At 37.8% G+C, this 26,839-nt stretch overlaps 1 protein-coding gene across 1 annotated transcript; it reads right to left on the bottom strand.

Annotated features, from left to right (window-relative positions):
• Positions 1–108: 108 nt before the first annotated feature.
• Positions 109–10,570, bottom strand: LOC141551666 (uncharacterized). Its single transcript, XM_074283569.1, has 4 exons — positions 10,441–10,570; positions 9,780–9,906; positions 4,825–4,983; positions 109–2,293 (listed from the first exon to the last, which is right to left on the bottom strand). Exons 1-4 carry the CDS (start codon positions 10,462–10,464, stop codon positions 1,593–1,595), a joined length of 1,011 nt encoding a protein of 336 aa, XP_074139670.1. The 5' UTR covers positions 10,465–10,570; the 3' UTR covers positions 109–1,592.
• Positions 10,571–26,839: the final 16,269 nt, after the last annotated feature.

A 26,839-nucleotide genomic window follows, 5' to 3' on the forward strand; every position in this document is an offset into this window, starting at 1 on the left:
AGTTATGAAGGGCTACTAATACTACTAAAATAATTTTTAGAGATATTCATGATAGTGAATAAGAAGTATAAGAAATATCTTAAGAAAGATAATCAGTCAGTTGCCAGATAGGTTTTAAATCATATCAGTTTATAGTAATAACAAACCATTTATTATATAAATGTATAATTACTACAATTTATTATACTGTGCTTACACAAAATACCTCCTGAAACTTTTAGTAAAATACTATCACAGAAAAGTGATTCACTGTTTATTATGGTCATTCATTATTTTTAAAAAAAACATATAAATAAAATGTTATGAAAAATATAGAGTAACTCATGATTTCATGAATCCCCAATAAATTCCCAGGAAACATTATTTCTCATTCTGGAATCTAAAAGATTAACATTTGTTGAGAGTTTGAAAATACTAATTGGGATGATGCCCTAAGATTCGCCGGGCCAAAAATGCACAATAGATTATCTAAATTTCTAAAAGTAATTAGTTGGCTATTGCCAATCATATAGTGCTTTAAGGTTTATAAAGTGCTTTATAGGCATCAGTTTGAGTTCACAAAAACTATGAGGTATTTTATAGCCATTATCCACATTTTATATAAGAGAAAACTGATGTTCTGAATTAAACAACATATTCAATGATGCCAGAACTAATAAAAGTCAGAGGGCAGATTTAAACCTTTAGACTTCAGTACTTTATCTAACATACCACAATGGCCCTGTATCAAATGTAACCTCCTGAGCCCCAGTTTCAATGACATCACAAAAACTTCAATACTACTCCCAGTCATTTTTTTTTTTTTTTTTCAGCTAAAGCTGATCCTGATGGATTTCTGCAGGCTATTTCCCCTGTTTCAGATGCCTTTTACCTACCCTTCCAGATAAATTCTGACAATGTTAGCTGGTGTTTTATGTCCATGGGAACTAGTGAGATATACACCCTCTCTAGCAGAGAGCTCTGCAGGAGGTAGGGAGACTACACAGGTTCACTGCAGTCAGATGAATCTCTACAACTACTGATGGGCTCTCAGACTGAAAGGCTCCATTTATTATTGTGTCAGTACTAACTACAAGGAAACAACCCCACCAAGTTCCTCAATTATAATAGCATGAAATTGGGACCACATTTTGTAGGATCTTCATTCAGGGTGTTCAGTTGAGCTTCACCCATTCATATTTAAGATAGGTAGGGGAACGATTTCCATCCTCATCATACTGACTATTCCTTAAGTTTATTTAGGGTTATTTCTCAATCTTTCATGGCCTAATTTTCTAGATTTTTCCAAAGAGTAAAAATATTTTACCAACAGAGAGATGATCCATACTTTTTCTTTTTGAACAAAGACAACATTACCCAGTTTGGTCACTCACATTATTGGCCAATTGTTATTCAGATCCCCTGAAGGATGCTATATGATCAGAATACCAAACAATTGCTTGTTCCACATAGAATTCTGACAACTTGGAGTTCTTGGGATGCGATTCTCATGTTGTAGGGGGATTGTATTAGGTAACATCTTAGGTCCCTTCTAACTGTAACATGGACTTTGACTCTGTATTTGATAATCACTTGCGTGTCACGATTCTGCTTCAGCCCCAGTCCAGATCCATCAGTCCGAACAGCAGGGCCCGGTAGTGTTGTTTCTTGGTGTGTACTTTAATATGGGCTGTGAGCTTGGACTGCTTGGGGAAGGCCTTATCGCACTCGCTGCAGCAGAATGACCTGGCTTTGCTGTGTCTGCGCTGGTGGACTCTCATGTCCGCTTTCATACGAAAGTTCTTGCCACACTCGGGGCACTGGAAGGGCCTTTCCCCTGTGTGCAGTCTGATGTGCTCGGTGAGATAACAATGTTTGGTGAAGCTCTTACCGCACTCACTGCAGGAGAACGGCTTCTCTCCCCTGTGCCGGCGCTGGTGGGCCTTCATGTCAGCTTTTAGCCGGAAACACTCATCACACTCGGGGCACTGGAAGGGCCTCTCCCCTGTGTGCAGGCGCTGATGCCTGAGCAAATGGCCCTTCTGGCGGAAGCTCCTGTCACACTTGGGGCACTGGAAAGGCCTCTCCCCTGTGTGCAGAAGCCGGTGCCGCAGTAATTCGTATTTTCCAGCAAAGTTCTTATCACACTCGGTGCACCAGAAGTGTTTCTCTCGTCTGTGGATCCTCAAGTGTTTGGTTAATTGAGCCTTGTGAGTGAAGGCCTTGCTGCACTCACTGCAATGGAATGGTAAGGGCTCAGACCAGTTCTGGTTTTGAGGACTTTCCTCTTGTCCTGACCTTGATCCAGAATCCCCTGGAATAAAAAACAGATCTAGTCAGTGCTTGTGCCCTGACCAAGTGGTGACCACAACTACAACCACAACCACAGCATTCTAAGTTCTGCAGTGTGTTTCACATCCTTTATCTTATTTGATTTCTGTGACAATCCTGGGAGATTTTCTGATTGGGGAAACTGAAGTTCAATGTGGTAAGTTTCTTGCGCATGATCATGGAGCTTCTAAATGTTCGTGGCAGGATTTGAACTCAAATCTTTCTCAGGCCAGTCCTCATTTCTTTATGCAATGATAGCTCTAACCATCAGCATTTACCCATTGGAGTTTGCTCAGTCTGGAGCCAGAGACTGAAGTCAGCAGGCTGTACGGGAAGGAACATTGGATTTGGAATCCAATGATCTGGCTTTGGGCCCTTGCTAGCTCTCTTACACGTACCAGTGTGTGACTATGGAGATGACAATCCCTACTCTGTTGTGGGCACCCAATGGCACAATGCACACATAATCCTAAAGGGCACTACAGAAATGTAAACCAGAGATTAATGTCTGTTGAATTGAATCTACCACTCTAGGACTTTCTTTGGTTAAACCCTGACTCTCTGGCCTATTAAAATCCAGTCCCTATCTTGTGCCAGAAAGGCAATCAATCATTCTTCCCTAACATTTCTTAATTAATTCTTAATTAACGCAATGAAATATAACTAGATTGCTGAGTCTGGATTGAAACTAGATAAGATGTAAACCTTAGGGTGACAGGTAACAAGTACTATATATTTCCCCCTGAATGGAGCAGATCAGGTGTGGAAGAGAAATGCTTTAGGAGAACTGAGAACATCTTTCTCCAATCTGTGGAATAACTTACACAGAGGTCTTTGAGAGAGACTCAGGATCTTCATTACTCCCTGAATTTCACCATTTTTTTCAAGAAATTTTCCAGGAAGATGCAATGTGGAGGAATATTAGATCTCAAGGAGGTGGAAGAGGAAACTTATGAAAGGAGCACTGGAGAATTCCTCAGAAACTGTGATTGATTTTTCTACAAACTCTGATGGGCAAACAGGCTTGGCCAATGTTTATGATAATTAAAAAAATAATGGAATGCTATGCTATCATTTTAAAGTTTCATTCAGTTTTCTTTCAACTGATCTGTAATAAGTACCATGTAAATAACATCTTATAGTTAGAAAACACTTAAAACACATGACCTTATTTGACCTTTACAACCCTGTGAAGTAATGAATATAAAATGTTTTGCATGTGATGTAAATGTTTTCACCCTCATTTCCTAAGTAAACAAAGTTAGAGAAAGCTGAACATCCAATATATTGGTGACAATGATAATAGTAATAAAAGCTAACAGTTTTATAGCTCCTACTATATAGTAGGCACTATGCTAAGGGTTTTTACAAATATCTCATCTGGTCTTCACAACAACCCTGTGGAAATAGGTACTATTATTACCTCCATTATTGAGATATACAGGTCAAATAACTTGCCCAGAGTCATAGAGTTAATGAGTGTCTGAGGCAGAATTTGAACTTAAGGCTTCCCAACTCTGGTCCAGTGCTCTATCCATTGTGCTACATTGCTGGTATAGTAGTAATTGCTGCCTCTCTAAAACTCATAGGAAGGTAAAAATAGGAGATGAGGAAGGAGGAGGCATTTGGATATATTATTCCTGACTCTTCATATTCAGAAATGACTACGTTCCTGAGCTCAGGCATATCAGTATTGGATGTTCCTCTCCTTCAAATCCGGATGTTGGACCCATTTCTCTATAAAACTTTTGAGACTGGTAGTGGTAAGATTATTCCAGAAGAAGAAATGAGAAAGATCTCAATCTTGTCTGATCTGAGAGATATAATCTTGACCATAGCCTATTTTATTTCAGGTGTCTCATTTAAGTAAAGGAGATAGCAGGAATCTCATTATAGTCTCTCTTCCTTGATCCAGAGATAACCAGGAACCTCTAAACCAGGGGTTCTCAAACTATGGCCTGAGGGCCAGATGGGGCCTGCTGGGTTATGGCAAATGGGCTGAGGGGTGGAGACAGAGTGTGAGTTTTTGTTTTTACTATAGTCTGGCCTTCTCACAGTCTGAGGGACAGTGAACTGGCCCCCTATTTAAAAAGTTTGAGGACCACTGCTCTAAACCTTCCTTTTCCTCATTCTGGGACAATTCAAAAATTTCAAACCTAAATATTGGCTTATTACTCATTAGAAACCAATAACCAAAAATGAAACAGTAACATCTCCCCTCATGATGCTGCACAAGGAACTTCCTGTCTCATATTTTTAAAAATCCAGAACTTAGGGATCCTGATCACACAGGAAAAATTGAGACTTCTTCTCTGTATGTTCAAATGGAGTTAACCCCCCATATGACAGTAAAGTTTGCTTTGGATCTTGAGTCTTGGGTAATTAGTATCTTTTGAAGCCCATCCTGTCCAGATACCAAACTTCAGCTCAGTTTAGCATTAAGGGAAGATTTAAGTTTCCCAGCTAGGAACATACTTTTTTTTGGTCTCACTGATCTCATCTTTTCTCACTCACCACAAAGCAGTTGCGTTTTGGTGTGCTTCAACTCAAGACAATCATCAACTCCAGAGCCAATTGCCAGGTCTCTTGTCCCTAAGTTTTCCTGACCTCTGATGAACGGTTCTTTCCCCTGTTCAATCCAGGTGATCAAGTCTGGTTTGGGAATGGCACAGCCTATAAAGGTCACACACACAAAAAAGAAATAAAGTTTAAAAAAATTAATTAGATGTCCAAATTATGCAAAAATATGTGGGCCCTGGGATGCTCTAAAACAGAACACAACTGTTCACAATCTACCAGTTAGGATTAACATATTTGGTTCTCAGCCACCTATGATTTGCTTTATATCTCCCCATTTCCCATCCTCAAAATATCATTACAAGATATATAGTCATTTAATAAAATAAGTTCAGATTATTTTTGCTTTGAGAATTCCTTAAGAGCCATTTAAGTGGACTCAAGATATTCTGGGCTAACAAGAAATGAGGCATCAAGATCACAACGTTTTGAAAGCAACTTACTTCAGCTTTCCTGGGAAAGTTTCCATTACCTAGCAGAGGGAATGAATGGACCATTTTTAGAAGAGTTGATTTAAATGAAGGTACTTAAAAACTAAGCTTTTTGAAAATAATAGGGGCAGCTAGGTGACACAGTGGATAGAGCACCAGCCTTGAATTCAGGAGGACACGAGTTCAAATCTGGTCTCAGACACTTAACACTTCCTAGCTGTGTGACCCTGGGCAAGTCATTTAACCTCAGCCTCAGAAAAAGAAAAAAAAAAAAGAAAACAATATCACTTATAAAAACTCTGCTATCCTATATTTAACTTAGTTTTTAATTTTAATTTAATTTTCTTTTTTTGCTGAGGCAATTGGGTTAAGTGACTTGCCCAGGGTCACAACAGCTAGGAAATGTTAAGTGTCTGAGACCAAATTTGAATTCAGGTCCTCCTGATTTCAGGGCTGGTGTTCTATTTACTGTGCCATCTAGCTGCCCTAACTTAGAAACAGAATTTTAAAACCAGTTTAAAAAATCTTCCAGACAAAGAATTTCAGCAGACTTTCAACCCACTATAAAAAACCCCAATACTTTCTGATTAGTTTGCAGGAACAAATAACTGCTATGATGAGCCGGTACAATGCATCATATATGGCCTGTAACATTTGTAAAACATTTTCCTTACAAAAACCCTCTGAGACAGTAATTACAAAACTGTTATTCCCATTTTAAAAATGAGGAAATTGAAGCTCACAGACAGGAAGTCACTTGCCCATTTCAAATAACTAGGTAAGCCCTAGAGCTTGCATTTGAGGGCAGGTCTCCTGGTCTCATTACTTATTTGCACAGCCCTCTGTTCAAAGTTATCAATGACTTTTCCTTTGGCAAATTTAGTGGCCTCTTCTCAAATATTGTCCTCTTAGATCTCTTTGTAGTATTTGGCAATATTGATCATCTCTTCCTTCTTCCCCCCTTTAGGTTTTCTTGACACTGCTCTCTCCTCATTCTATGTGTATGGTTGTTCCTTCTCAGTCTTCTCTGCTGAATCATTATTCTTGTCACTTATGTGGGCATCTATCCTATAACTCTATTCTGGGTCTTCTCTTTTACAATAGCAGTCTCAAAATCTGTTTGATTGTGCACTCCTATTAGCAAAAAATTGAGTATACACTTTGAATGTACGTATATTTATGAATTATATACATATAATTTACATATTATAAAATGCAAAAAAAAAAAGAAAGGATAAGCTAAGGTAAACTATTAGGATACTTATTAACAGTACAAAACCTTTTTTGCTATGACTAAATATTTTTAACATGACTATAATATTTTTAGTAAAAGCAACATAATTGAATTATGCTTTAGTATTTTGGAAAATTTGTTTTTAGCAATTTATGATATAATGATCTATAATGAACTAGCAAAAGTATCATTGTGAGTTTAGTTTATTTCAATATTTTGAATATTTCAATATTCAATATTTCAGCACTGAAAAGGATAACTCATGAATATATACAGCTGTAAGTGAAAGAAGCAAATTTTTGACAGAGCTCACTCATTTTTAAATAATACCAAATACTTATGCAGGAGTTTTTGTTTAAATTTTACTTGTAAATTTCCATCTTTCCTGATGTTAATCAATTATTCTTTCTTTTTTTTTTTTTTTTCCCCCTGAGGCTGGGGTTAAGTGACTTGCCCAGGATCACACAGCCAGGAAGTGTTAAGTGTCTGAGACCAGATTTGAACTCGGGTCCTCCTGAATTCAGGGCTGGTGCTCTATCCACTGCACCATCTAGCTACCCCCCTCCCCCCCCTTAATCAATTATTCTTGCTAATGCTTTCTTATTTTTTACAAGAGGGTTCAAGGCCCTCTGACACTTTGTGTAAGATTTTTAAACATATTAGAAAATAATTTTTCCAAATTAAGTAGGCAGATAGGAATTTTATAGGTGACATGTAATTTTTGGCAACAAAGGCTTAGTTTTTAAATGTCTTGCTAATGCAATGACTTCACTCTATCATTAGTTATTTTCTCAAGGCAAAATGTACACTAAGGTAAGATTCAACATCAATGACAAATGTCAATCTATATTTCAAATAATTTTTTTGGCTCACTTGTCAGATCTCATTAGATTGTCATTTTCTAATCTCAAAATATAATTGATGAAAACCTTCCAGTAGAAATATGAAAATTGTCAGCTCTCCCATTTTCTTGTTCACTTGTATTCATATTAATAGTGTCTTTAATGTGTAGATATCTTTGTAAGCTATTTGTTATGTGAGGGTTGGTTTAATTATAACTAGACAATGTGATGGATCTGCTACCTGTTGCAATACGATAAAAGTGAAGTAATGAGCGAAGGCACCACTTCCATGTGTAGAAATCCTTTTCGTCTTTCAATGACTGTATGCCACATGGACTGAGTGAGGATACCAGCATCAAGTGATATATCAAATATTGGTAAAGCTTAATTTCTTTTTTAAAGGTAAGGACCAAGAGACTGGACTTTTGTTTTCAATGATACTATGGACTCATAAATGAAGAAATTCCCTCTACCATTGCAAGTTGGTATCTTCTCTGCAACTTAAAGAAGTTTGGAGAACTGCCTACTGCTCAAGAGTCAAACACAAAGCCCTGGCTGAAATCCCTACTTCTATATGACTTTGACACCACTGGCCTAGGGCACAAAGTTAAATGGCTTATTTAGAATTACACATTTAGTAGCTCTGAAGGCAGGAACTGAACTTAGGTCCCCCCTTCCTCCTTCTCCCTTGCTCCCTTTTGCATACAATCCTCTCTGATGATACTGACCTCTTTGCTCTTTCTCATATAGTAACACCCTTTCTTCTTACTTTGGTCATTTTCACTGGCTGTCTCTCAGGCATAGAACTCTTTCCCTCATCTCCATCTCATAGAATCCCTGATTTTTCTCAAATCTCTGCTAAAATCCTATTTTGTGCAAGAAGCCTTTACCAGTTCTCCTTAATCTTTGCCCTTTAGCTTTCCTCAGAGTTTATCTCCAACTAGTCCAGTATTTTAACTTGTTTGCATATGGGTGTTGGCATGTTGTCCCATTGGAGCAGGGACTACTCTGCTTTGAGCTTTGCCCAGCGCTGGGCCTATGGTACGTTGCTGACCTGATTTCCTCACTCCATGATCAGCTTTCTATCCACTGTGCCACACTGCTTTTTACTTTTTAAATTAAAAAATGAATAGAAACAGATGTTCTAATACTTTCTTCTTTATCTCAATAGGTTAGGCTAATGTTTTCACTTTGGAGACCAATGTTCTATACCAAAGATGCCAAATACATGGCCTGTAATACTTCAAAATATGGTCCAACCAGATAAAAATACAATAGGAAAATGTTAAATTAAAAAATGCAATAAATATAAGACAACATTACAATATGTGGAGTGCTAGGATCTTTATTTACAGTTTGGCGGCTCCTGTGCCTATTTGAATTTGATGCCACTTTCAGAGTAGACACAGGAAAAAAAAATTCTAATTGATGGATTAGTGAGGTTCATGGCATACAGGCAGGTAGCAAGAATCTCTGGAGTTCTTGCTGTGTGGGCTCAGAAAAGACTTTTTTTTCCTATTATGCAAAACCAGTGATGGCAAGGGTATATAAAACATTTAGCAGACCTGAGGAGCACTGTGTCAGGCTATTCTAATATCAGTCTGAGCACATATACTGAATAAATTCCTCAATTTCTAGGTGATTCACCTCAACTAAATAATTATGGTGGCTATCATGCTACTGTTTTATTTTTCACCTTCCTGGTGCCTAGAACATAGGAGGAGCTTTGTAATGAACTTACAAACATACTTACAGTATGAACTGAATTGAACACTATTGTCTTCTATCCATTCATTAAAATCTAAGTACTACTTTATGGGGAGCCTCCACCAGCACTGAGTTTCTGAGAACTCATCAGTAGTGGATCTAAGCACCTGAGGCTTTAAAAAAAAAAAAAAAAAAAAAAGCTTCTCACAAAAAATCTTTCGAATCAGATTATCAAAATCTATTCATTATTAGACCAAAAATAATTATACCAAAGCAGTCAAAAAGCAAAAAAAACCTCTGTATTCCACATATACCAAAATATGTGGTATTTTGGTAATAAAATTAGAAATTAGGTGCCTGTCCATGATAGCCGCATAAACAGTCCCCAATGAAAATGAAAATAATGGAATGAAGTAAAGACAAATATGATGAATCCAGAGAAAGTGGAAGCATGAAGCATGAAGTACAAGTAGTATAACAGGTAGTATAATCAGGACAATTACTTCCCTCTTCGCAGAGAGGCAGAATGCTAAATGGACCGCAAACCATCAGTTTTTGGGGTCTTATTTTAAGCACAATAGTTTTTTTTGGTAAAAGGCGGCTTTCGGTAGCAGTGAGGGGGCGGCCGGCCGGGTGGGAGACGCGTACAACCCCCAGTTCCCCGGAAGCGCATCTTACCCAGTGAGACCAAGGTGGCGTAGTTGGCCTTCACCACGTGCTTGTAGAGCTCCCTCTGCCACTCCGCCAAGGTCTCCCACTCCTGCTCCGTGAAGTACACGGTCACGTCCTCAAAAGTCACGGGCACCTGGGAACGGGCGCGAGAAACACTCACCCGTTACAAGCTTATTTTACCCACGTAAACCAGCCTTTCTCGACACAGTCTGGCACCTCCCCTCCCCCGGGGTGGAGGCTCTCAGTGGGCTCCCCCCACCGCATTCGGGACGCAGTCCTCGGAGCTGCGAAGGAGGAGCTTCGGCCATGGGGGATGGGGTGGGGACGCCAGCGAAGCCAAGGAGCGGCAGAAATGCCGGCCCGGCTCGCTGCGAGGGGTGGCCTGGAAACCCCGGGAGCTCTGGGGGCTACCCGCTCCCCCCCCTTCCCCGTCGGCCGCTCCCTAACCTGAACCTTGGGTACTTAGAGCCCTGGAGGTCAAACTTGACCTCTCTAGGGCTCAGTTTCCCTCTCTGTAAAACGAGGGGGAGGGGCCCGAAGGCTTCTGGATGTGAATATCTGGGCCCGTCCGGAGATTCCGAGCTGCCCCTCCCGCAGGCCGCAGACCTCCCCGAGAGCTCCGCTTCCCTCGCCCCGGGTCTCTGCGGCCAGACCGGGCCATTCTTACCCGAGCAGGCGCTCCGGGGGCCATGGCCTCCCAGTCTCTTTAGGTGCCGGGTTGGGCTCGGGCATCGGCCACAGTCAGGCCGCGCGCCATCCGTGTCACGCCCTCTTCTCCTGTAGGGAGGGGCCTTCCCTTCCCCTTCGCTGCTCCTTCACTGCGCCCCACTGTGGGCCGGCGGGGGAACTCCAGTAGCCTTGGGCCTGCCCCTACTCCCAGGTGAGCCGCTTCGGCCCTTGCTCTTGGGAGCAGGCGACGTGACTTAAAGCAATGCAACGCCTCCGTGTACAGATCGGGACACTAAGGCCGGGAGCGGAGATGGCTCTCGCCCAGAGAAGGCCTCCCGCCTTGCAGGCCAAGGCTTCGTTCTCGTGGTCCCTGCAGGACTTCGGGGCCTTTACACTCGCTGCTAAATATCTAACAGGGACTCTGGGAAGAAAACTATATACACAGTATGGCTTAACGCCCAGTCTGCGACATTAAGAGTTTCTCCATCAGTTTTTAAAGTGTAGGCAATGATAAACACAATACACTAATAATAATAAATAATAATAGACCAATAATAATAAATAATAACACACTAATAATAATAAATAATAAGTCACTAACAATAAATAATAATACACTAATAATAATAAATAATAATTCACTAATAATAATACATTAATAATTATAAATAACAATAGACCAATAATAATAAATAATAATACACTAATAATGATAAATAATAAAAAAATCGATTAACAAAATACACTAATAATAATAAATAATAATTCACTAATAATAAATAATACATTAATAATTATAAATAATAGACCAAATAATAATAAATAATAATACACTAATAATAATAAATAATAATAAAAATCGATAAACACAATACACTAATAATAAATAATAATAGACCAATAATAATAAATAACAATACACTAATAATAATAAATAATAATACACTAATAATAATAAATAATAATTCACTAATAATAATACATTAATAATTATAAATAATAATAGACCAATAATAATAAATAATAATACACTAATAATGATAAATAATAAAAAAATCGATTAACAAAATACACTAATAATAATAAATAATAATTCACTAATAATAAATAATACATTAATAATTATAAATAATAGACCAATAATAATAAATAATAATACACTAATAATAATAAATAATAATAAAAATCGATAAACACAATACACTAATAATAAATAATAATAGACCAATAATAATAAATAACAATACACTAATAATAATAAATAATAATACACTAATAATAATAAATAATAATACACTAATAATAAATACTAAAATCGATAAAAATACACTAATAATAAAAAATCGATAAAAATCGATAAGCACAATACGCTAAGCCCCGTCGGGGTCCTTTATTTGCGCTCACAGAGCTCGCTCTAGCACACAAGTCTCATGGTGGCAGATACAGGCAAAGGGAAAAACAGCTAATTCTGAGAGGAGGAGGAACGGGAAGAGGTCGGAAAGAGGAAGACACCTCGCTAGTAACGGAGACGAACATGAAGCCCAGCCTCGAACATTCCCTCTTTTTTCCCAGCTTCCTTTCACTGGTTTTGACTTTGGATTCTGTGCGTAAGCGTAGGGGCTTAGGGAGCGCTTTTCCCCATGAGTCAATTATTTGTTTCAGGGAGACCCATATCCTTTCGCTATTCTTTCAACGTCAGTTATCCAAATAATTACAAGTATTCTCTACCCAGCTTTTACTCTGTGGCTCCTGAGCATGATTTGTAAAACAAAGTAAGAACTAAAACGGTACGATTGATTTGAAACGCCGAATAAAACGCCGTCTTTATTTTTCTTTTGTTTGGAGAGCAGTGTGCTGTTAAAAGAAACAGCCTTAAGTTTGCAGTCAGAAGACTTGGGCTTCTTGTGAGAGATCTAGGCTTCTGTTTCGGATGGCCATGTCATTATAATGTTTGGTCTTCCTGTTCAGATTCAGCGTAAGTATCATTCTTCTATAATGGACAGAGTAGGGGCAGTACTGATACCACTGGAGAGAAGAAAAATAACCTAAGATTGAGGGACTGGAGGATCAGCCCAGATCTGGAAGAGTCTTTGAAAGCACTGATCTCAGTGTCTGTAGTCATCGCCACTTTGGACCTCTGCAGACTTCAAAAGATAATTAACATCCCTTTGGCTGATGGAAGTGATGCTGTTCTAGTGGCAATGCAGAGAGTTGTGGGAATCCCCTTGTTTGGTCGGAGGCGCAGGTCCACCGTGAAAGAATTCACGCACCGGAAATATTAGTGGCAAAAAAGGAAGTTTTATTGGCTCTGAGGAGTCAGCTTTGCTAGGCAGGCAGATTTCTGAGTGGTAAAGTCCTGTTGGGGAAATGGAGGTTAGACTGAGAAGAGAGAACGCCTTCACATCCTGCTAGGCAGTTGTGCCCAGAGGAGAGAGAGGTCCTTTGGCAGAAGCATAATTCCTACTTCCGACTTCTGCAAAGATACGGAGTTTAGAATTGTCCTTAATAGAAGTCTGAGGCTAAAGCCCCCAGTTGAAAAGAGAGATAACACCCTTCAGGCCTAAATACTTATCTTGGAGTTTCAGCCACTCAATATCAAGCCCAGATCTCAAACTAAGTGAAAACACTTTGAAGGCTTCCTGAATGGGGCTCCTGCTACCCAAAAGATCAATTTTTTGGGGGGTCATTTGCCTTAGAAAAGGCCCAGTCTGGAAAATATGCCTTCTCCTGGACTCTCTGGAGTCTAGGAGACCCGAATTAAAGGGGACACAATTTCAGAATGATTATTTTACAGATTAAAGGGGACACAGTTTCACCTCCATCAGAATTCCCTTGGTATCTTCTAAATGTCGTCTTCCTTTAGTGACAGACCTGGGGATTGGAGGTAGCAGGGAGTGAAAGGGAGATCAGTAATCTTGTTCTATTTCCCCCTATAGTTCGTGGATCTTAGTCCATCTGATCACAGAGTGGTAGACTTTCCAAGGGAGAGACGGCCAGCCCTGGGTCGGTATTTCAGTGAAACAAGAGTTGGAGGAGTTGATGCTGGGAGCAAGAGATGCTTCCGGACCAGGTGGTTGCAATACCTAATGCTGCCACAAGGTGGTAGGCCAAGATCAGCTTTTTTATTATGCATTTTATTATGCAGTTAGAATGTAGTTTCTCCTTCCTTTTCTAATAGGACCGTGGCATTGGGGGCGATGCCAGGACATGCAAGTGAATTGGATTTAAATGAGACAGGAGTCAAGGTCACCCTCCTCACTTCCCCCTCTGGACCCATCTAGATCCAGTGTCAACGTCTACATCAGGATGACTGGAGATGGCACTGGATGCAGTGAGAGGCCTTGATCTTTTTAGGTTAAGATGTTTAAAAGTTTGATTGAGGTAATGCCCAATCAGTGATTAAGACTAGAGCAGAAAAGAGACAGAAAATGGTTTCATTTCCTTAGTCAAGGCAAAAAAAAAATCAATCTGGGAGGAAAAGACCCAAAACAGAAAAAAATGCTATTTACATTCATTCTGACCAGCTAGGGCCCAAACAGTGACTAACCGGGTCATAGTATTGTTGCCCAGTCATTGAGAGTCAAAGTAATTTGGATGGAAGGTATGGCCCTTAAGAAAGAAATCTCATCTTTCCTTTTCTTTCCCTCTGTCTAAATAAGGTCTCACACCCTTACCTGCAGTTTTTCTGCCCAAAGAAATGTACATTTTAATAGATGAAGTCTCATAACATATCTTGGAGTTATAGGTTAGATTTCTTTGGATCTTGCATTGGGAGACCTGGGCCTTTTTAAGCTAAGGTCTTTAACAGGTCCCAAGTAGTAATAATCTCAAGAATGGAAAAGATATGTATTGTGTCTTGTCTTTTAGTTGTAGTTTTCTAAGGGAAGGAAAACTGAAAGGTATAGAATTGAAGGTTCTAAGTTGTGGTGCTGACAAAACTTCTGAGAGTCCCTCAGACAGCAAGAAGGTCCCGCCAATTAATATTTAAAGAAATTAATTCAGGCTGTTAACCGGAAGGTGAAATACTGAGTTGAAGCTGAAATAGTTTGGCCACACAATGAGAAGATGAGACTCACTGGATAAAACCATTTCTGGGAAAGATCAAAAGCAAAAGTTAAAGGGGATGGCAAAGGATGAGATGAATAGATGGTATCATGGAAGCAACATAAAGACTTTGGGAGATAGTGTGTGAGAGAAGGGTTTGCTATGCTATGGTCTATAGGGTCATGAAGAGCCAGACACAACTGAATAATTGAAAACAATATGTCAACATGGAATGGGTGGCTGCCTCCTAAGGGAAAAAGCTTCCTAGGTTTTAGAGCTGGAAGAGTTGTTAGAATTTGCCTAAACTAAAAACTCATTTTACATATGAGGAAACAGAGATCCAGAGAAATTAAATCACTTGTCCAAAGCCACACGGCCTTTGTAGCAAAGTTCCCTATCACCATAACCCACATCCTCTTTTGCAAGTACATTGTTAATTTCTCTCATATAACTCTGGGAATATCAATGCTGATAACGTCATCTGTTAGAGGTTGGTCTGAGAGGGACCTTTTGGGGTCTAAGAAAACTTGCTAAATTCATCATTCTCAGATGTTCAAGGGCTCTTCAGAACCTTTCCATCACTCTCATCCAGGTCACTTGTGGTGCAGAAGGTGGGAGAATACTGTTGATACTACATTAGGAAAGCCCTGACTAATGGTTGTGAATTACACAAGGACTATTTAGATCAATAGATACTTCATTATGTCCTTGGGGAAGATAAAGTCTGGTAGGAAGTACTGCTGATGGATAAAACTAAAATCTTGGCTGCTGACCTGGAGCCCATGATAGGTAAAGGTGAAGTGTTTATGTCCAGTGCAGTCCTAGTCAGGACCCACTTATGAGTCATTGTTCTATAAAAGGGACAAAGCTGAGCATTTGGACATGTGTTACTGGTGTCCTGTGATGTCACCTTGTAACTGAGAAATCTCTTTTAAGGTAGGAGAAGTTGGGGTGGGAGAGTGGGGTAATGGTGATTTTTGCACAGAGGGAAATATAGTATTTTGTTCCCAGACTAAATTAACCTCCTCCATGAATCCTTTTCTGACCTCTTCATCCCATATGAATTGGCCCTGCAGCTTGAATAGTGAGGGAACCCCCCCCCCCAACAGACTCAATTTCTTTCTTTCTTTTTTTTTTTTTTTCCAGACTCAATTTCTTACTGTTCAATATGTGGGTGGCCCTTTTTCCCAGTGATACTCTAAATCTCCCAGAGCAGAGAAACTGTTTTGTTTTCCTTTTTCTCCCCTTCAGCTTCTAGCTCTGTATGGGAGACACATAACAGCTGCTCAGATGATGATTATAGAATTGCTTAGTCTTAATGCTTAGCTATGGGCTGTGGAGGAAGGCAACATCTGGGATGTATTTACAGGAAAGCAAGAAAGGGCAATGTTGGGAGAAGATGCATTTTGATCATTAGGAGAAAGGGAAAGCAGCTGTAACAATACTTCAATCCACCAAAAGAGTTTTCATTGTCCCCTTGATTCAGACTACAACTCCCTTTACTATTTAGGAAACAGTTTTATGGCCAAAAGAAAATTCCTAAAGTTAAGTAATGAAATTTATGCAGAAAAATACAGAGGAGAACAGAAAGAAATTCAGAAAGGGACAAGACAAGCTTTTTGTTCTTTAATTTTACACAGTTTACTGTAACTTGTTTAAATTCACTACCTTTTAACTTTATTTTAATAACTATATTTTAAAACTATATTTAGTATATTTTAAAAGTAAACCAACTGTAACAAAAATTCTCAGTTTCATATATAATCCTCTTTTCTGCTCTTTGTTTCTTGAAATTGTTAAGTTTATGATAAAAGAAGAAAATAAAAAAAAGTAGAATGTTGTGCTCTCTTAGCTATATTCTTTCAGGGTATTGCCAGGAAAATCAGGATCCTGGAGCTGAATGCATGTTGGTAGGGTGGAAATTTCTCCAGATTCCCCTCCTTCCCAAAAGGGGAGTTTTGCCTTGTTCTTGGGACTTGTAGAGGGGAGCTAATGTGAATCATAGATCCACCTTGATTTGGGAAGAAAAGCTGAGAAGTCACAAGAGCTGGAAGAGAGGAGGGACAGTAGGATCAGTAGTGGCAGCAAGTATGTGTGGGACTTGGAAAGTGGAAGGAAGCCTTAGGGGGAGGATAATGGAAGAGAGTAACTTCCATGAATTTAGCACTCCTGTGTCAGAGAAACATGCTTTTCTGACACTATTTATGATTCCTAGGTTTTAATTCAAAACTTCTTTCTCTCTCTTTTTTTTTTTTTTTCTTTTTCTTCCCTTAGAAAACACGGGAAGACCTATTGATTTCAACTTTGCAACAGCTCTCCAACATGATCCCTAATCTCCTCTGACACTGACACTTTGGAGCAGACCCTCATTGCCTCATGTGGGAATTGTGCAATAGCCTGCTGACGGGTCGGCCTGCCTCAAGTCTTTTCCTATCCAATCCATGTTACATCAAAGTGATGTAACTAGAATGCCAGGCTGACTATGTCACTCTCTTATTCAACAAACTTTAATGGCTCCCTGAATCTATTTCCCAAGTTTATTGTTCAGATCAAATTAGATAATATTTATAGAATAATTAGCATATTATCTGGCACATTTATATAATATGTATAAATGCAAATTGTTATTATTATTGTTACAACTTCAGGATCAAATACAAAATGCTATTTGGAATTCAAAGCCCTTCATAACTTAACTCCCTTCTATCTTTCTAGTTTCTTATGCCCTACTCCCTGCCAAGTATTCTCTGGTCAGTAACACTGGCTCCCTGGCTGTTGTCCCAATAAAACACTCTATCTTTCAGCTTCAGGCATTTTTTTCCTTCCTGTCTCCCATACCTGAAAAGCTCTCCTTCCTCAGCTTTACTTGCTGACTGTCCTGGCTTCCCAACTAAAACTGTCTCATCTTCTATAGAAAGCCTTCCCTAATTTCTCTTACTTCTACTACCTTCCCTCTCTTAATTATTTCCTATTTATTCTGTATATAACTTGTTAGTATACATTTGTTTGCTTGTTTTCTTCATTAGGTTGTGAACTTCTAGAGGGCAGGGCGTGTCTTTTGCTTCTTTTTATATTTTCAGTGTTTAGCACTTAGTAGATGGACAACTTGTCACATGTGGGCATATATTCATCTGTTGCATAGAAACAGATATAACCAAATAAGAAGAGATGATTTTTTTGCTCTTGGCATAGGGCAGTATATTTATTTATATAATATTTATATAATTTATATATGTATATATATATATATATACATATATATATATATATATATATATATATATATATATATATATATATATATATATATACATATATATATATATTTAAGTCAAGTCCCAAGGTCCACTTGCATAGGACTTTCTCTTCATTGATGGAGATGAATATTCTGCTCTGCTTGAGGTTTGGGGCAGGGTTGTTGAGGGAAAATATAGGGGAAATAGGGAAAAGCTGAATAAGTTATGGTATTGAATGTGATGGAATGTTAATAAAAATGGTGAAGGGAATAGTTTTTGAGAAACTGGGGAAGACTTATATGAACTGAGGTAGAGTGAATTGAGTGACCAGAAGAATAATTTGTATAATAGTAATGATTACATTGTAAAAACATACAAATTTGAAAGAGATAAGAATGATAATCAGTCTAATGATTAACCATGATTACAAGATGCTTAGAAGTTAAAACATACTGCTCATCCTGATAGAGAGATGATAGACTTAGAGGACAGACTAAGGCATGAATTTTTTTTGGATATGGTCAAAGAAGAAGTTTGCTTTGCTTGATAAAGCATAATTGTTAAAGTCTTTTCTTTTTTCTTTTTTTCTCTATTTTTCCAGTGAAGAAAGGGAAGACAGATTTTTTTCTAATTTAAAAAAATAGAAAATAGAATGTAAAAAAGAATGATGACAGGATAAAGAATCAGATTATAATACTTCAGAAGCTAGACTTAAATTTGACTTTCATTTGGCAGACTTTAAAACCAGCATTAGAGAATGTTGTTCTCTTTTCTTTGCAAATGGAGCATGTAACCACAAATTTAAATTTGATAATTTGGGGTGTCTAATATTACAAAGTTCAAGGAAGTGATTTTTTAACTAAAGCCCTGTCAACATGAAATGTAAAAGGATAACTTCAAAGTAATTTTTCTTGGGAATCAAATTCTTTTCATTTAGTGATAAAAGAAAAGAACTAGAAGGAAGCAAGAATAAAAAGTTATTATTGTGGTTAATTGGGGATGAAACCTGGAGAACCAAATATGATTCAGCCTTCATATTATGATTCACTTGTCCAAAGAATTGTTCTCAAGTAAATTTTGTAAAGTACATCTTTATAATTTTTAGCTCATTTTTAAGAATTGTAATTGTGCTCTGCAAGCTGGATTTTCAGAGCTGTAATTAAGAATTCTTGTATACGGGGAGAATCAGTTAATTGTGGTAGTGTACATGCACAGAAAACAGTTCTTCTGGGGGGTAGTCTTATTGAGAGAAAGGGTATCCTGTCCCCAGAGAGTTTAATTCCAACTCCTGTGGTATCATTGATAGGCATCTGGTAGCTCTGGGCTTCAGGAGAAGATGGGGAAAATTGGGACAAAGGCAGAAATTGGGAAATGAGTAACTCAGTAATGGATCCTAAGAGTGGGCAGTTTGAGGCTGGAGGAGAGAGTAGAAAGGGATTTTTGTTGACTAACTCAGGCCTGTGGAGCACAAAAAATCTGTACTGAGAAAGCATGCCCCCTTGAATGTTGGCACCCTGAGGCAAAGTGCAAGCTAGTTCCTTAGTTTTTATTCTGTTTAATCTCACTTCTCTACTAACATAAGTAAGATATGATCATACAAGAACCTTTGCCATTATGCATGATTACAGAAGTGGCCACCATCTTTGTTCCTTCCCATTTATTATTTCCTCTCCTGCAAAAAGACTCACTAGACGATGTTGTTATGGGGTCAAGGTTTGGTACATAGACTTTGAAACAGGAAAAGGGTGAAGGGAATTTATTTCCTTCTCTTGACAAAGACAGTGAGCCTGGAATTGTCCATTACTACCAGTTTCAGCAAGGCTTGCTTTGTGGTGATATGCTAAATCCTGGGAATAGCCTCGGAGAAGATCATCATAGATGCTCTCCCCTTGCTATGATTTGACCACTATTATGGAGGTAGTGTGGTATGGTTTATAAAATGCAAGATTTAGAGTCAGGAAAACCTAGTTTTAGTACTGGTTCAATCACTTTCTAGATGTTGGACCCTGGACAAATCACTTAATCTTTTAGTTTCAATTTCCTCATTAATGAAATGGATATAAAGTAGTATTTCCCTCACAGGATTATGGGGAGGCTCAGATTAAATTTTATAGATGTGTCTATGTAGAAATATATACATGGTCTGAATTTTTTTGTAGTTCTTTATTTATGACTCTCATTGTCCTTGCCTCTCCCTTTATACTTCCTTGGGTGGATTCAGTTAAGCCATATAATCTTTCCTTAAATATTTCTAATAAAAAGGGCCATTCCTTTAATCACCGATTGGCTCATTTGATCCTCCTGTGGAACATTTTTAATTCATTTTTTTGGTAATAAGTAGAGCTTTTATATAAGTGAGTCAAATGGATTTTGTTTCATTTTGTTTTGTGTATTGATGGATCAAAATGTAATATGAGTCATTTGAATTTTCATCATGGCATCACATTTATATTCATGAAAAAGGATATTTAAACCAAATGCCTCTTAGCTAGCCAGATGTTACACTTTACTAGAGTAGCACTCCCTCTGAGCTTATTCTCCCAATCCTTACTGACACTGGCAAGTTAGTTCTTAATGTGAGTTTTGTTCTGAGCCATAGTGGATTGCTTCCAGACACAGCCACCACAGGCCTGCTGGAGAGTTCTGCTGGTTTAGAGTAACAGACCTGCACATTCCCCTTTGGTCTGGGAATTATATTCCCTGGGCTTCAGATTAGATTTAAAGTCAAAATGGTGTCCCTGCTCTGCTACCAGGGTCTGAGATGCACTGCCATTTTTTTGTTAGCTTTATAGTCCAGGTCCCTTTCCCAAAACACCATTCTTGAGCAAAATTACTCTTTTTGTTCTGCCCTACTATGATTTGAGACTGAGTAGTGGACAATAAGTTTCCAGTTGGTATCTGTTTTTCATCATGGTGCCCTGTGTGGGAAAAGTGATTTATTTTATATTATTAGGAAATATCTTTATACTGTTTAAATCTAAACTCAAAAAAACAAATTACCAAGGTCACTTAACCTCAGGAACGCTTTAAGAATGCTAGAATACAAAATATTTTTTCTTTTTGTTGTTGTTTAATTGTTTTAGTCAAGTGTGACTTTTTGTGACCCCCTGTGGTATTTGATAAAAATACTGGAGTGATTTGCCATTTTCTTCTTTAACTCATTTTACAAATGAGGAAACTAAGATAAATAGGGTCAAGTGACTTGCTAAGGGTCACAAAGTAAGTAAGTGTTTGAGGTTCTGGATCCATCCAAATCATTCTTTTTTGGTTTACCACCACCAGAATTTGTGATACATCCACCCAAGTGTTTTGATTTACTGTGATTTTTGGGAGGGGACAGTTGAATAAATTCTATATAATGTAAATCTTCAGTGCCTGAACAAGAGGGAGCCACATCTCTTTTCTCTCACTTTCTTTTGGGACTTGTTCTCCTCTACCAAATGATCTAAAATTTATTTCTAAAACTATTTCAGATTTTGGCATTTGTTCTTGTGAACAATACCTTATCTAGGTCTGGCTATGTTGCAAAGTATCTTTGACTCTATCTCCAGTATCTGCAGACCTTTTTCTTCATGTTGACCAAGGCTGGAAAAATGACTCATGGTGATTTTATCTTGTATTTCTCAATAAGAATTTGGTTTGATGTATTTTCTGTATCTGTTAGAGAAGTTTCCGGGAAGGGCATAATGGCTGTAGAGCTCAATGTACTCTTTCCTATTATTCTGCCATCTTGGCTTTACCTCCTATGTAGTTCCCTTCAATGGCTTTTCATCCCATATTTTGCATTGCACTTATTGGTAGAATTACCCCAGGACTGACAGCTAAGAGCACTTCCTAGACCACTGATACTTCTATAAGCCCAGTTCATGTTCATCAAAAGAAGCAACTTTTGGGGAGAAGAGGTCCACCCCATGCTCCCCTCAACCCACCATCACTATCAATATCAACACCAACTGCCAAAGCCCTAGGAATAACAATGCTCCCCAGATCTGTTTCCACCCTGATTCCTATAGCCATCATCTAAAGGGAGCTATCTTTGTGAAAATGTGACTTGGAAACTTCCTACACAAGTGCTATAAATTACCTTCAGTAGCTACAGCTACTGAATATGGAGAAAAGAAAGTTCTTAACATGGAAGCCTTTGACACTGTGAAATAGGTCAACATGATAAATGGATATGGTCTTATCAATGAAAATGACATTAAACTTTTTTTTAAAATTTGACTTTCCATTTGACTTTTGTATTAATTTAATTTTTTTCTCTCTTTTTTCCCCCATTTAACTTTCAATTGAAACCTCTCATGCTTATTATCTCTTCCCATTAAATGGGAAATACTTGAGAGCCAGCATTGCCTTATTTCTGTATTTGCTTTCCTAGCACTTAGCACAGTTCTTTGCCCATAGAAAAAACTTAATAAATGCTTTTTGATTCATTCACAAAAATGGTCCTGTTCTCTAGGAATTTACAGAAAAAGCTCCCACACAAACAATAAGATAACAGAAGGTGAGAGAAGTATAAGATGTCTTATAAAGTACGAGAATTCTCATGTGCTTTTTTCCCCCTGGTCTTAAAGTTTCTATCCTGGAGAGAATCTCTTTGTTCAAAACCTTCAGTGGCTCTTTAATATGTACCATATAAAGTCTAAACTCCTCTAACATTTGAGGGTCTCTATGATTGTCGGTTTTACAAGTTTTTTGTTTTCCTGGTGAGAATTTGCTTATTATTTTCTATTTCTGGGACACATCATGTCTAACATTGAAACTGCTTCAATTAAAAAAAAATTCCAGAAGTTCCTTGTCCACTCTTTTTATAATTTCATTGCACATATTTTAACATTCTTATCCCTTTGACCCTATCTAAATATTTCCTTTTATTGATAGCAGCTGGTGCTAGCTTTGACTTTAAAGGGAAGACATTCAGTATAGGACCTGTCAAATTAATATTCAACATGACTCTCATTAAAGCACTTTATGAACTATTTCTTTGTTCTGAAGGTTGCCTAATTACTTTTTCTTTTTTTCCTCCTTAGCTATTTTAGTTATTTATTCATTTTTTCCTTTTCCATACTCTCAATAAGAATCGTAGTCTTCTACTCATAGTCTCATTCTCTTTATCCAGTTCACCTCTTTTCCTCCAGCTTCTCTATTCTTCCTTCTGCCACTGAGACCTGATATATACATCACCAGCATTTTTGAGGAATTGACAGCAATGGGAAAATTTTCAGGAAGACCCATAGCAGTAGGAGTTTCTGTTTGCTAGGTTTAAATAGTTTCTGATTTAATATATTTCAAATATATTTTCATGTGTTTAGGGTGAAGTGATTGGGGTAGTAGTATGCTATTTATGTAGTCCTTAAAGGTTATAAAATGATTTTCAATCTATTATTTCAGGGTTATCTTTTATTATTGTTATTGATCCACTCTCAATCTATAAATAAGGTATTTCATTGTGCTTATATCTTATGACTTTTAAAGCACAGGGCTATATCTTATTTGACAGTGTCTTGCACCTAATAAATACTAAGTATTTACTGAATAAATCATTGAAAAATATTAGACTGTGAAGGGACTTCAGAGATGATTGACTTTAATCCTCTTAACTAAGAAAAAAGTGAGAGCCATAAAATTTAGGATGAAGCATAATTATTCACTGAAAACTCTGATTTATAGAAATATATTGTGCTGTTATTTCAAGCTAGTTGGTGCATCAATATCAATGTGACCAATGATCAATATTGTTAGGTTCTTACTAAGTGCTAATGAGATAATGAGATATTAGGTTCTTACTAAGTGCTAAGTCGGTACTTGACAATTCTCTAGTTCTGGCCTTTATTGGGAGTTTTGCTTGTGAATTCCTGGGAAGAGCTTGCATGCTTAGGAGGAGCAAGTTCATTGGTTGAAATAATTCTTCCCAGAAGCCCTTGCATTATCCCACGCCCATTCTCTGGGAGTATAAAAGAGGGTAGCTCTGGAGGAAAAGAGAGTTTTGTCTGGATGAGACTTGAGGCTGCTCTCTGCGGGAAGGGAAGTCGGCTCTCTACAGGAAGAAGAATCTGTCCGAGAGATTTGAGTTGACACAGCAGATCTCCTCCCAGAGAGCAATTGGCAGCTTCTGGAGACAACAGCACGTTACACAATATGATCATCAATATTATTCATTATTGCAGAGTATAAAAATGTACACATAAAGATATATTTGCATATATCACACACAATTCAATAAATGGGAAATGTATACAATTAGTTCTAACAACAATGGTCACAACAACAGCAACAATAATAATAATATGCTATGCACCAAGTATATACTTTTTGGTTTGCAGGATTAGTATACCTTTTTACTTTAAGAGAAAGATAATATTTTATAAAATAATTTCCATTAGACTTTATTTTGGAAAACATGTTTTAAAAATTTCTTTTCCTCACTAGCTTCATTTTCCATAACTTTTGTCATAATCATATTTTTTCTTTAGCTAAAACTAGAGTGTTGTAATCAATTTTTTGCTGAATTCCCTGCCTTCCAGTGCCCTTTCTCACTGAGGTCCCTTTCAAGCTGCTCTCTTTGTACTTCTAGGGTAATAGTCTGAACCAATTTAATCTTAAATCAATTGCCCACAAACTCAATGTTTCATATACTAAGCCAAAGTCAATCTGTCGATGAGCATTTATTAAGCACTTACTATGACAGCTGAGCACTAGGGATAAAAAGAAAGGCAAAAACATGATTCTTTTGTTAAGGACCTTACATTCTAATAGATTCCAAAGACAAAGATTTTCTTCGAACAAAGGAATTTAGTGAACCAGATTAAAAGTCAATAATCTGAAATTATGGAACCTCTCTCAATTTATACCTAATGTATGTGAGTGTGTGTGTTTATGTATGTGTATATATGCATGCATATTTAGAAAGATAGGGTGTCCCCAAAGTCTTAGTGTATTTTAAAGCTAATCCCAACTATTTAAAAGTACACTAAGATTTTTAGATCATTTCACCTCTCTTTCTCTCTCTGGGTATGTATGTATGATAGGCTTTGGAAATTGTTATATTTATTAGGTCCAGGAAAACACTGATACATATGGATATAGATATCTCTGTTAGATCTAGGGAAATATAGATATGGATAGATATGATATATCTTTATTTCCCTAGGCCTAACAGAGATCTGTTACCTCTTCCTTTTCCTCTCCTATCTTCTCCTTCTGTCTCTCGCTTACCTAGCGGTCTGGCCCATTTTACTTGGACAGGGGCTTGGAAATGAAAATCTTGGGAGAAACTCCAGTTAGGGCAGCATAGGCTGACTCTCTGATCGTAATCTTTCTCACTGAGGTGATGAAAACTTAACAGGAAAGCTTATTAATATTGCCTTTCTTGGGGAAAAAAAAGAGCACAGTCTGTGGAGCTGTGATATCTCCCTATTGCTGCTTCATATGTGTAGGAAGGCTAAGGTAACTGAAAAGGAACTCTGGAAGAATGGAGTGGATCCCTTGATACAAGAACTGGGCTCACTCTGGACTTCAGGGGCCTGGATTCCCTCTCTGGGTATGTGCACACCACTCTTCCACTGGCGCCAGTAGGCCTGGGACTTTCCCTCTAACAATAAACTCCATCACCATTACTGAGAAAAACATTTCTTTCCAAGCTGGCTTCTTTTATTCACCCAGAGGACCTTCCCAAAGGAGCCTTTCTAGAAACAAAGGGTGAGAATGAATGGGACTACGTATTAGGAATGATTATGACTGGTGTTTGTATCCTTGTACAATGGAGTTAATAATAGCACAAGTCTCAAAAGGCTGTTGTATGGGGGGGGGGACAGAGATACAGAGAGAGAGACAGAGAGACATAGATACAGAGAAACAGAGAGAAAGAGATAGAGACACAGAGACAGAGAAAGAAAGAGACACACACACACACACACACACACACACACACACACACACACACACAGAGCCGGAGCCAGAGTCAGAAACACAGAAAAATATAAAGCTAGAGAAACAGAGATAAAGAGAGAGAGACATAGAGAGACAGAGATAGAGAAATATAGACAGAGGTAGGCACAGAGATACACAGAAATACACACAGAGATTCAGACAGTGACAGAGACAGAGACGGTATGAAGCTCTTTGCAAACTCTAAAGTGTCTTGTAAATACTAGCTATTATTATCACAATGAGTGTGCTGTGTACGTTCTGTTACTTTAAACACCTGGTTTTTTGCCTTCACGGAAGTCGTGGCCTCCCAGATAAATGAGCAAATAAGATATGGCAAGTAGAGGGAGGCATCCTGGAATGCAGCCAGCTGCTCTGTAGAAATGCTGTTAACTGTGTGACCCCAATGAAGTCATATCACCTCTGGTTTTCATTTTCCTCACCCATAAAGAGTTGAAATAGACTTTTCTGAAGTTCTTCTGGCTTTAAAGTCTTATGATTCTTCCTGTGGATGGCTATATGAATTTCTTCTGAGGTCCCTAACAGTTTGATGAGGCTTTGAGAAAATTTCAAGAAACCTAAGTAGATCTATGCTATGTTGTAGAAGAGTAGTCAAATTTGTTTACTGAGGATATAGGTTTGTTAGACACCTCATTGTGACCTGAAGTGTCTACTTGGGACAACTTTCAAGAACCTAGGGTTGTTTTGATGTTGGGATGAAGTAATTGAATAGGACTTTCATAGAGGAAATAAAAGGAAAAACAAAGCTAAAAACTTATGGCTTTATCATATTTATTATATTATATTATTATATATTTTAAGATATATGATATTTATTGTATTTATCATATATAATTATCTGTATTCTTTTTTTCTTTGTCTGTTTCTGTTTCTCCATCTCTTCTGTCTTTTTCTTTTTCTTTCTGTGCATATTATGTTGAAAGCAGAAAGAAAACATCCACACAACATGTTTGCTTTTAATAAAGACCTCAATCCAGGAAAATGATCAGGATGACTTGGATTATTAAAATGCCTTTTAGAAAAAGTCAGTTTTATTTGTGGATAATAAGCTTACTTTCCAAACAACTGACTGCTTTGTTACTCAGAAATATTTTCTTCTTATCTCTTGGAACTATTTAGCCCCAGGTTGGATTGAGTTGAGATGCATCTTTTATAATATGGAAGATTGCA

This window comes from Sminthopsis crassicaudata, chromosome 1, assembly GCF_048593235.1.
Source record: "Sminthopsis crassicaudata isolate SCR6 chromosome 1, ASM4859323v1, whole genome shotgun sequence".
Lineage (NCBI taxonomy): Eukaryota > Metazoa > Chordata > Mammalia > Dasyuromorphia > Dasyuridae > Sminthopsis > Sminthopsis crassicaudata.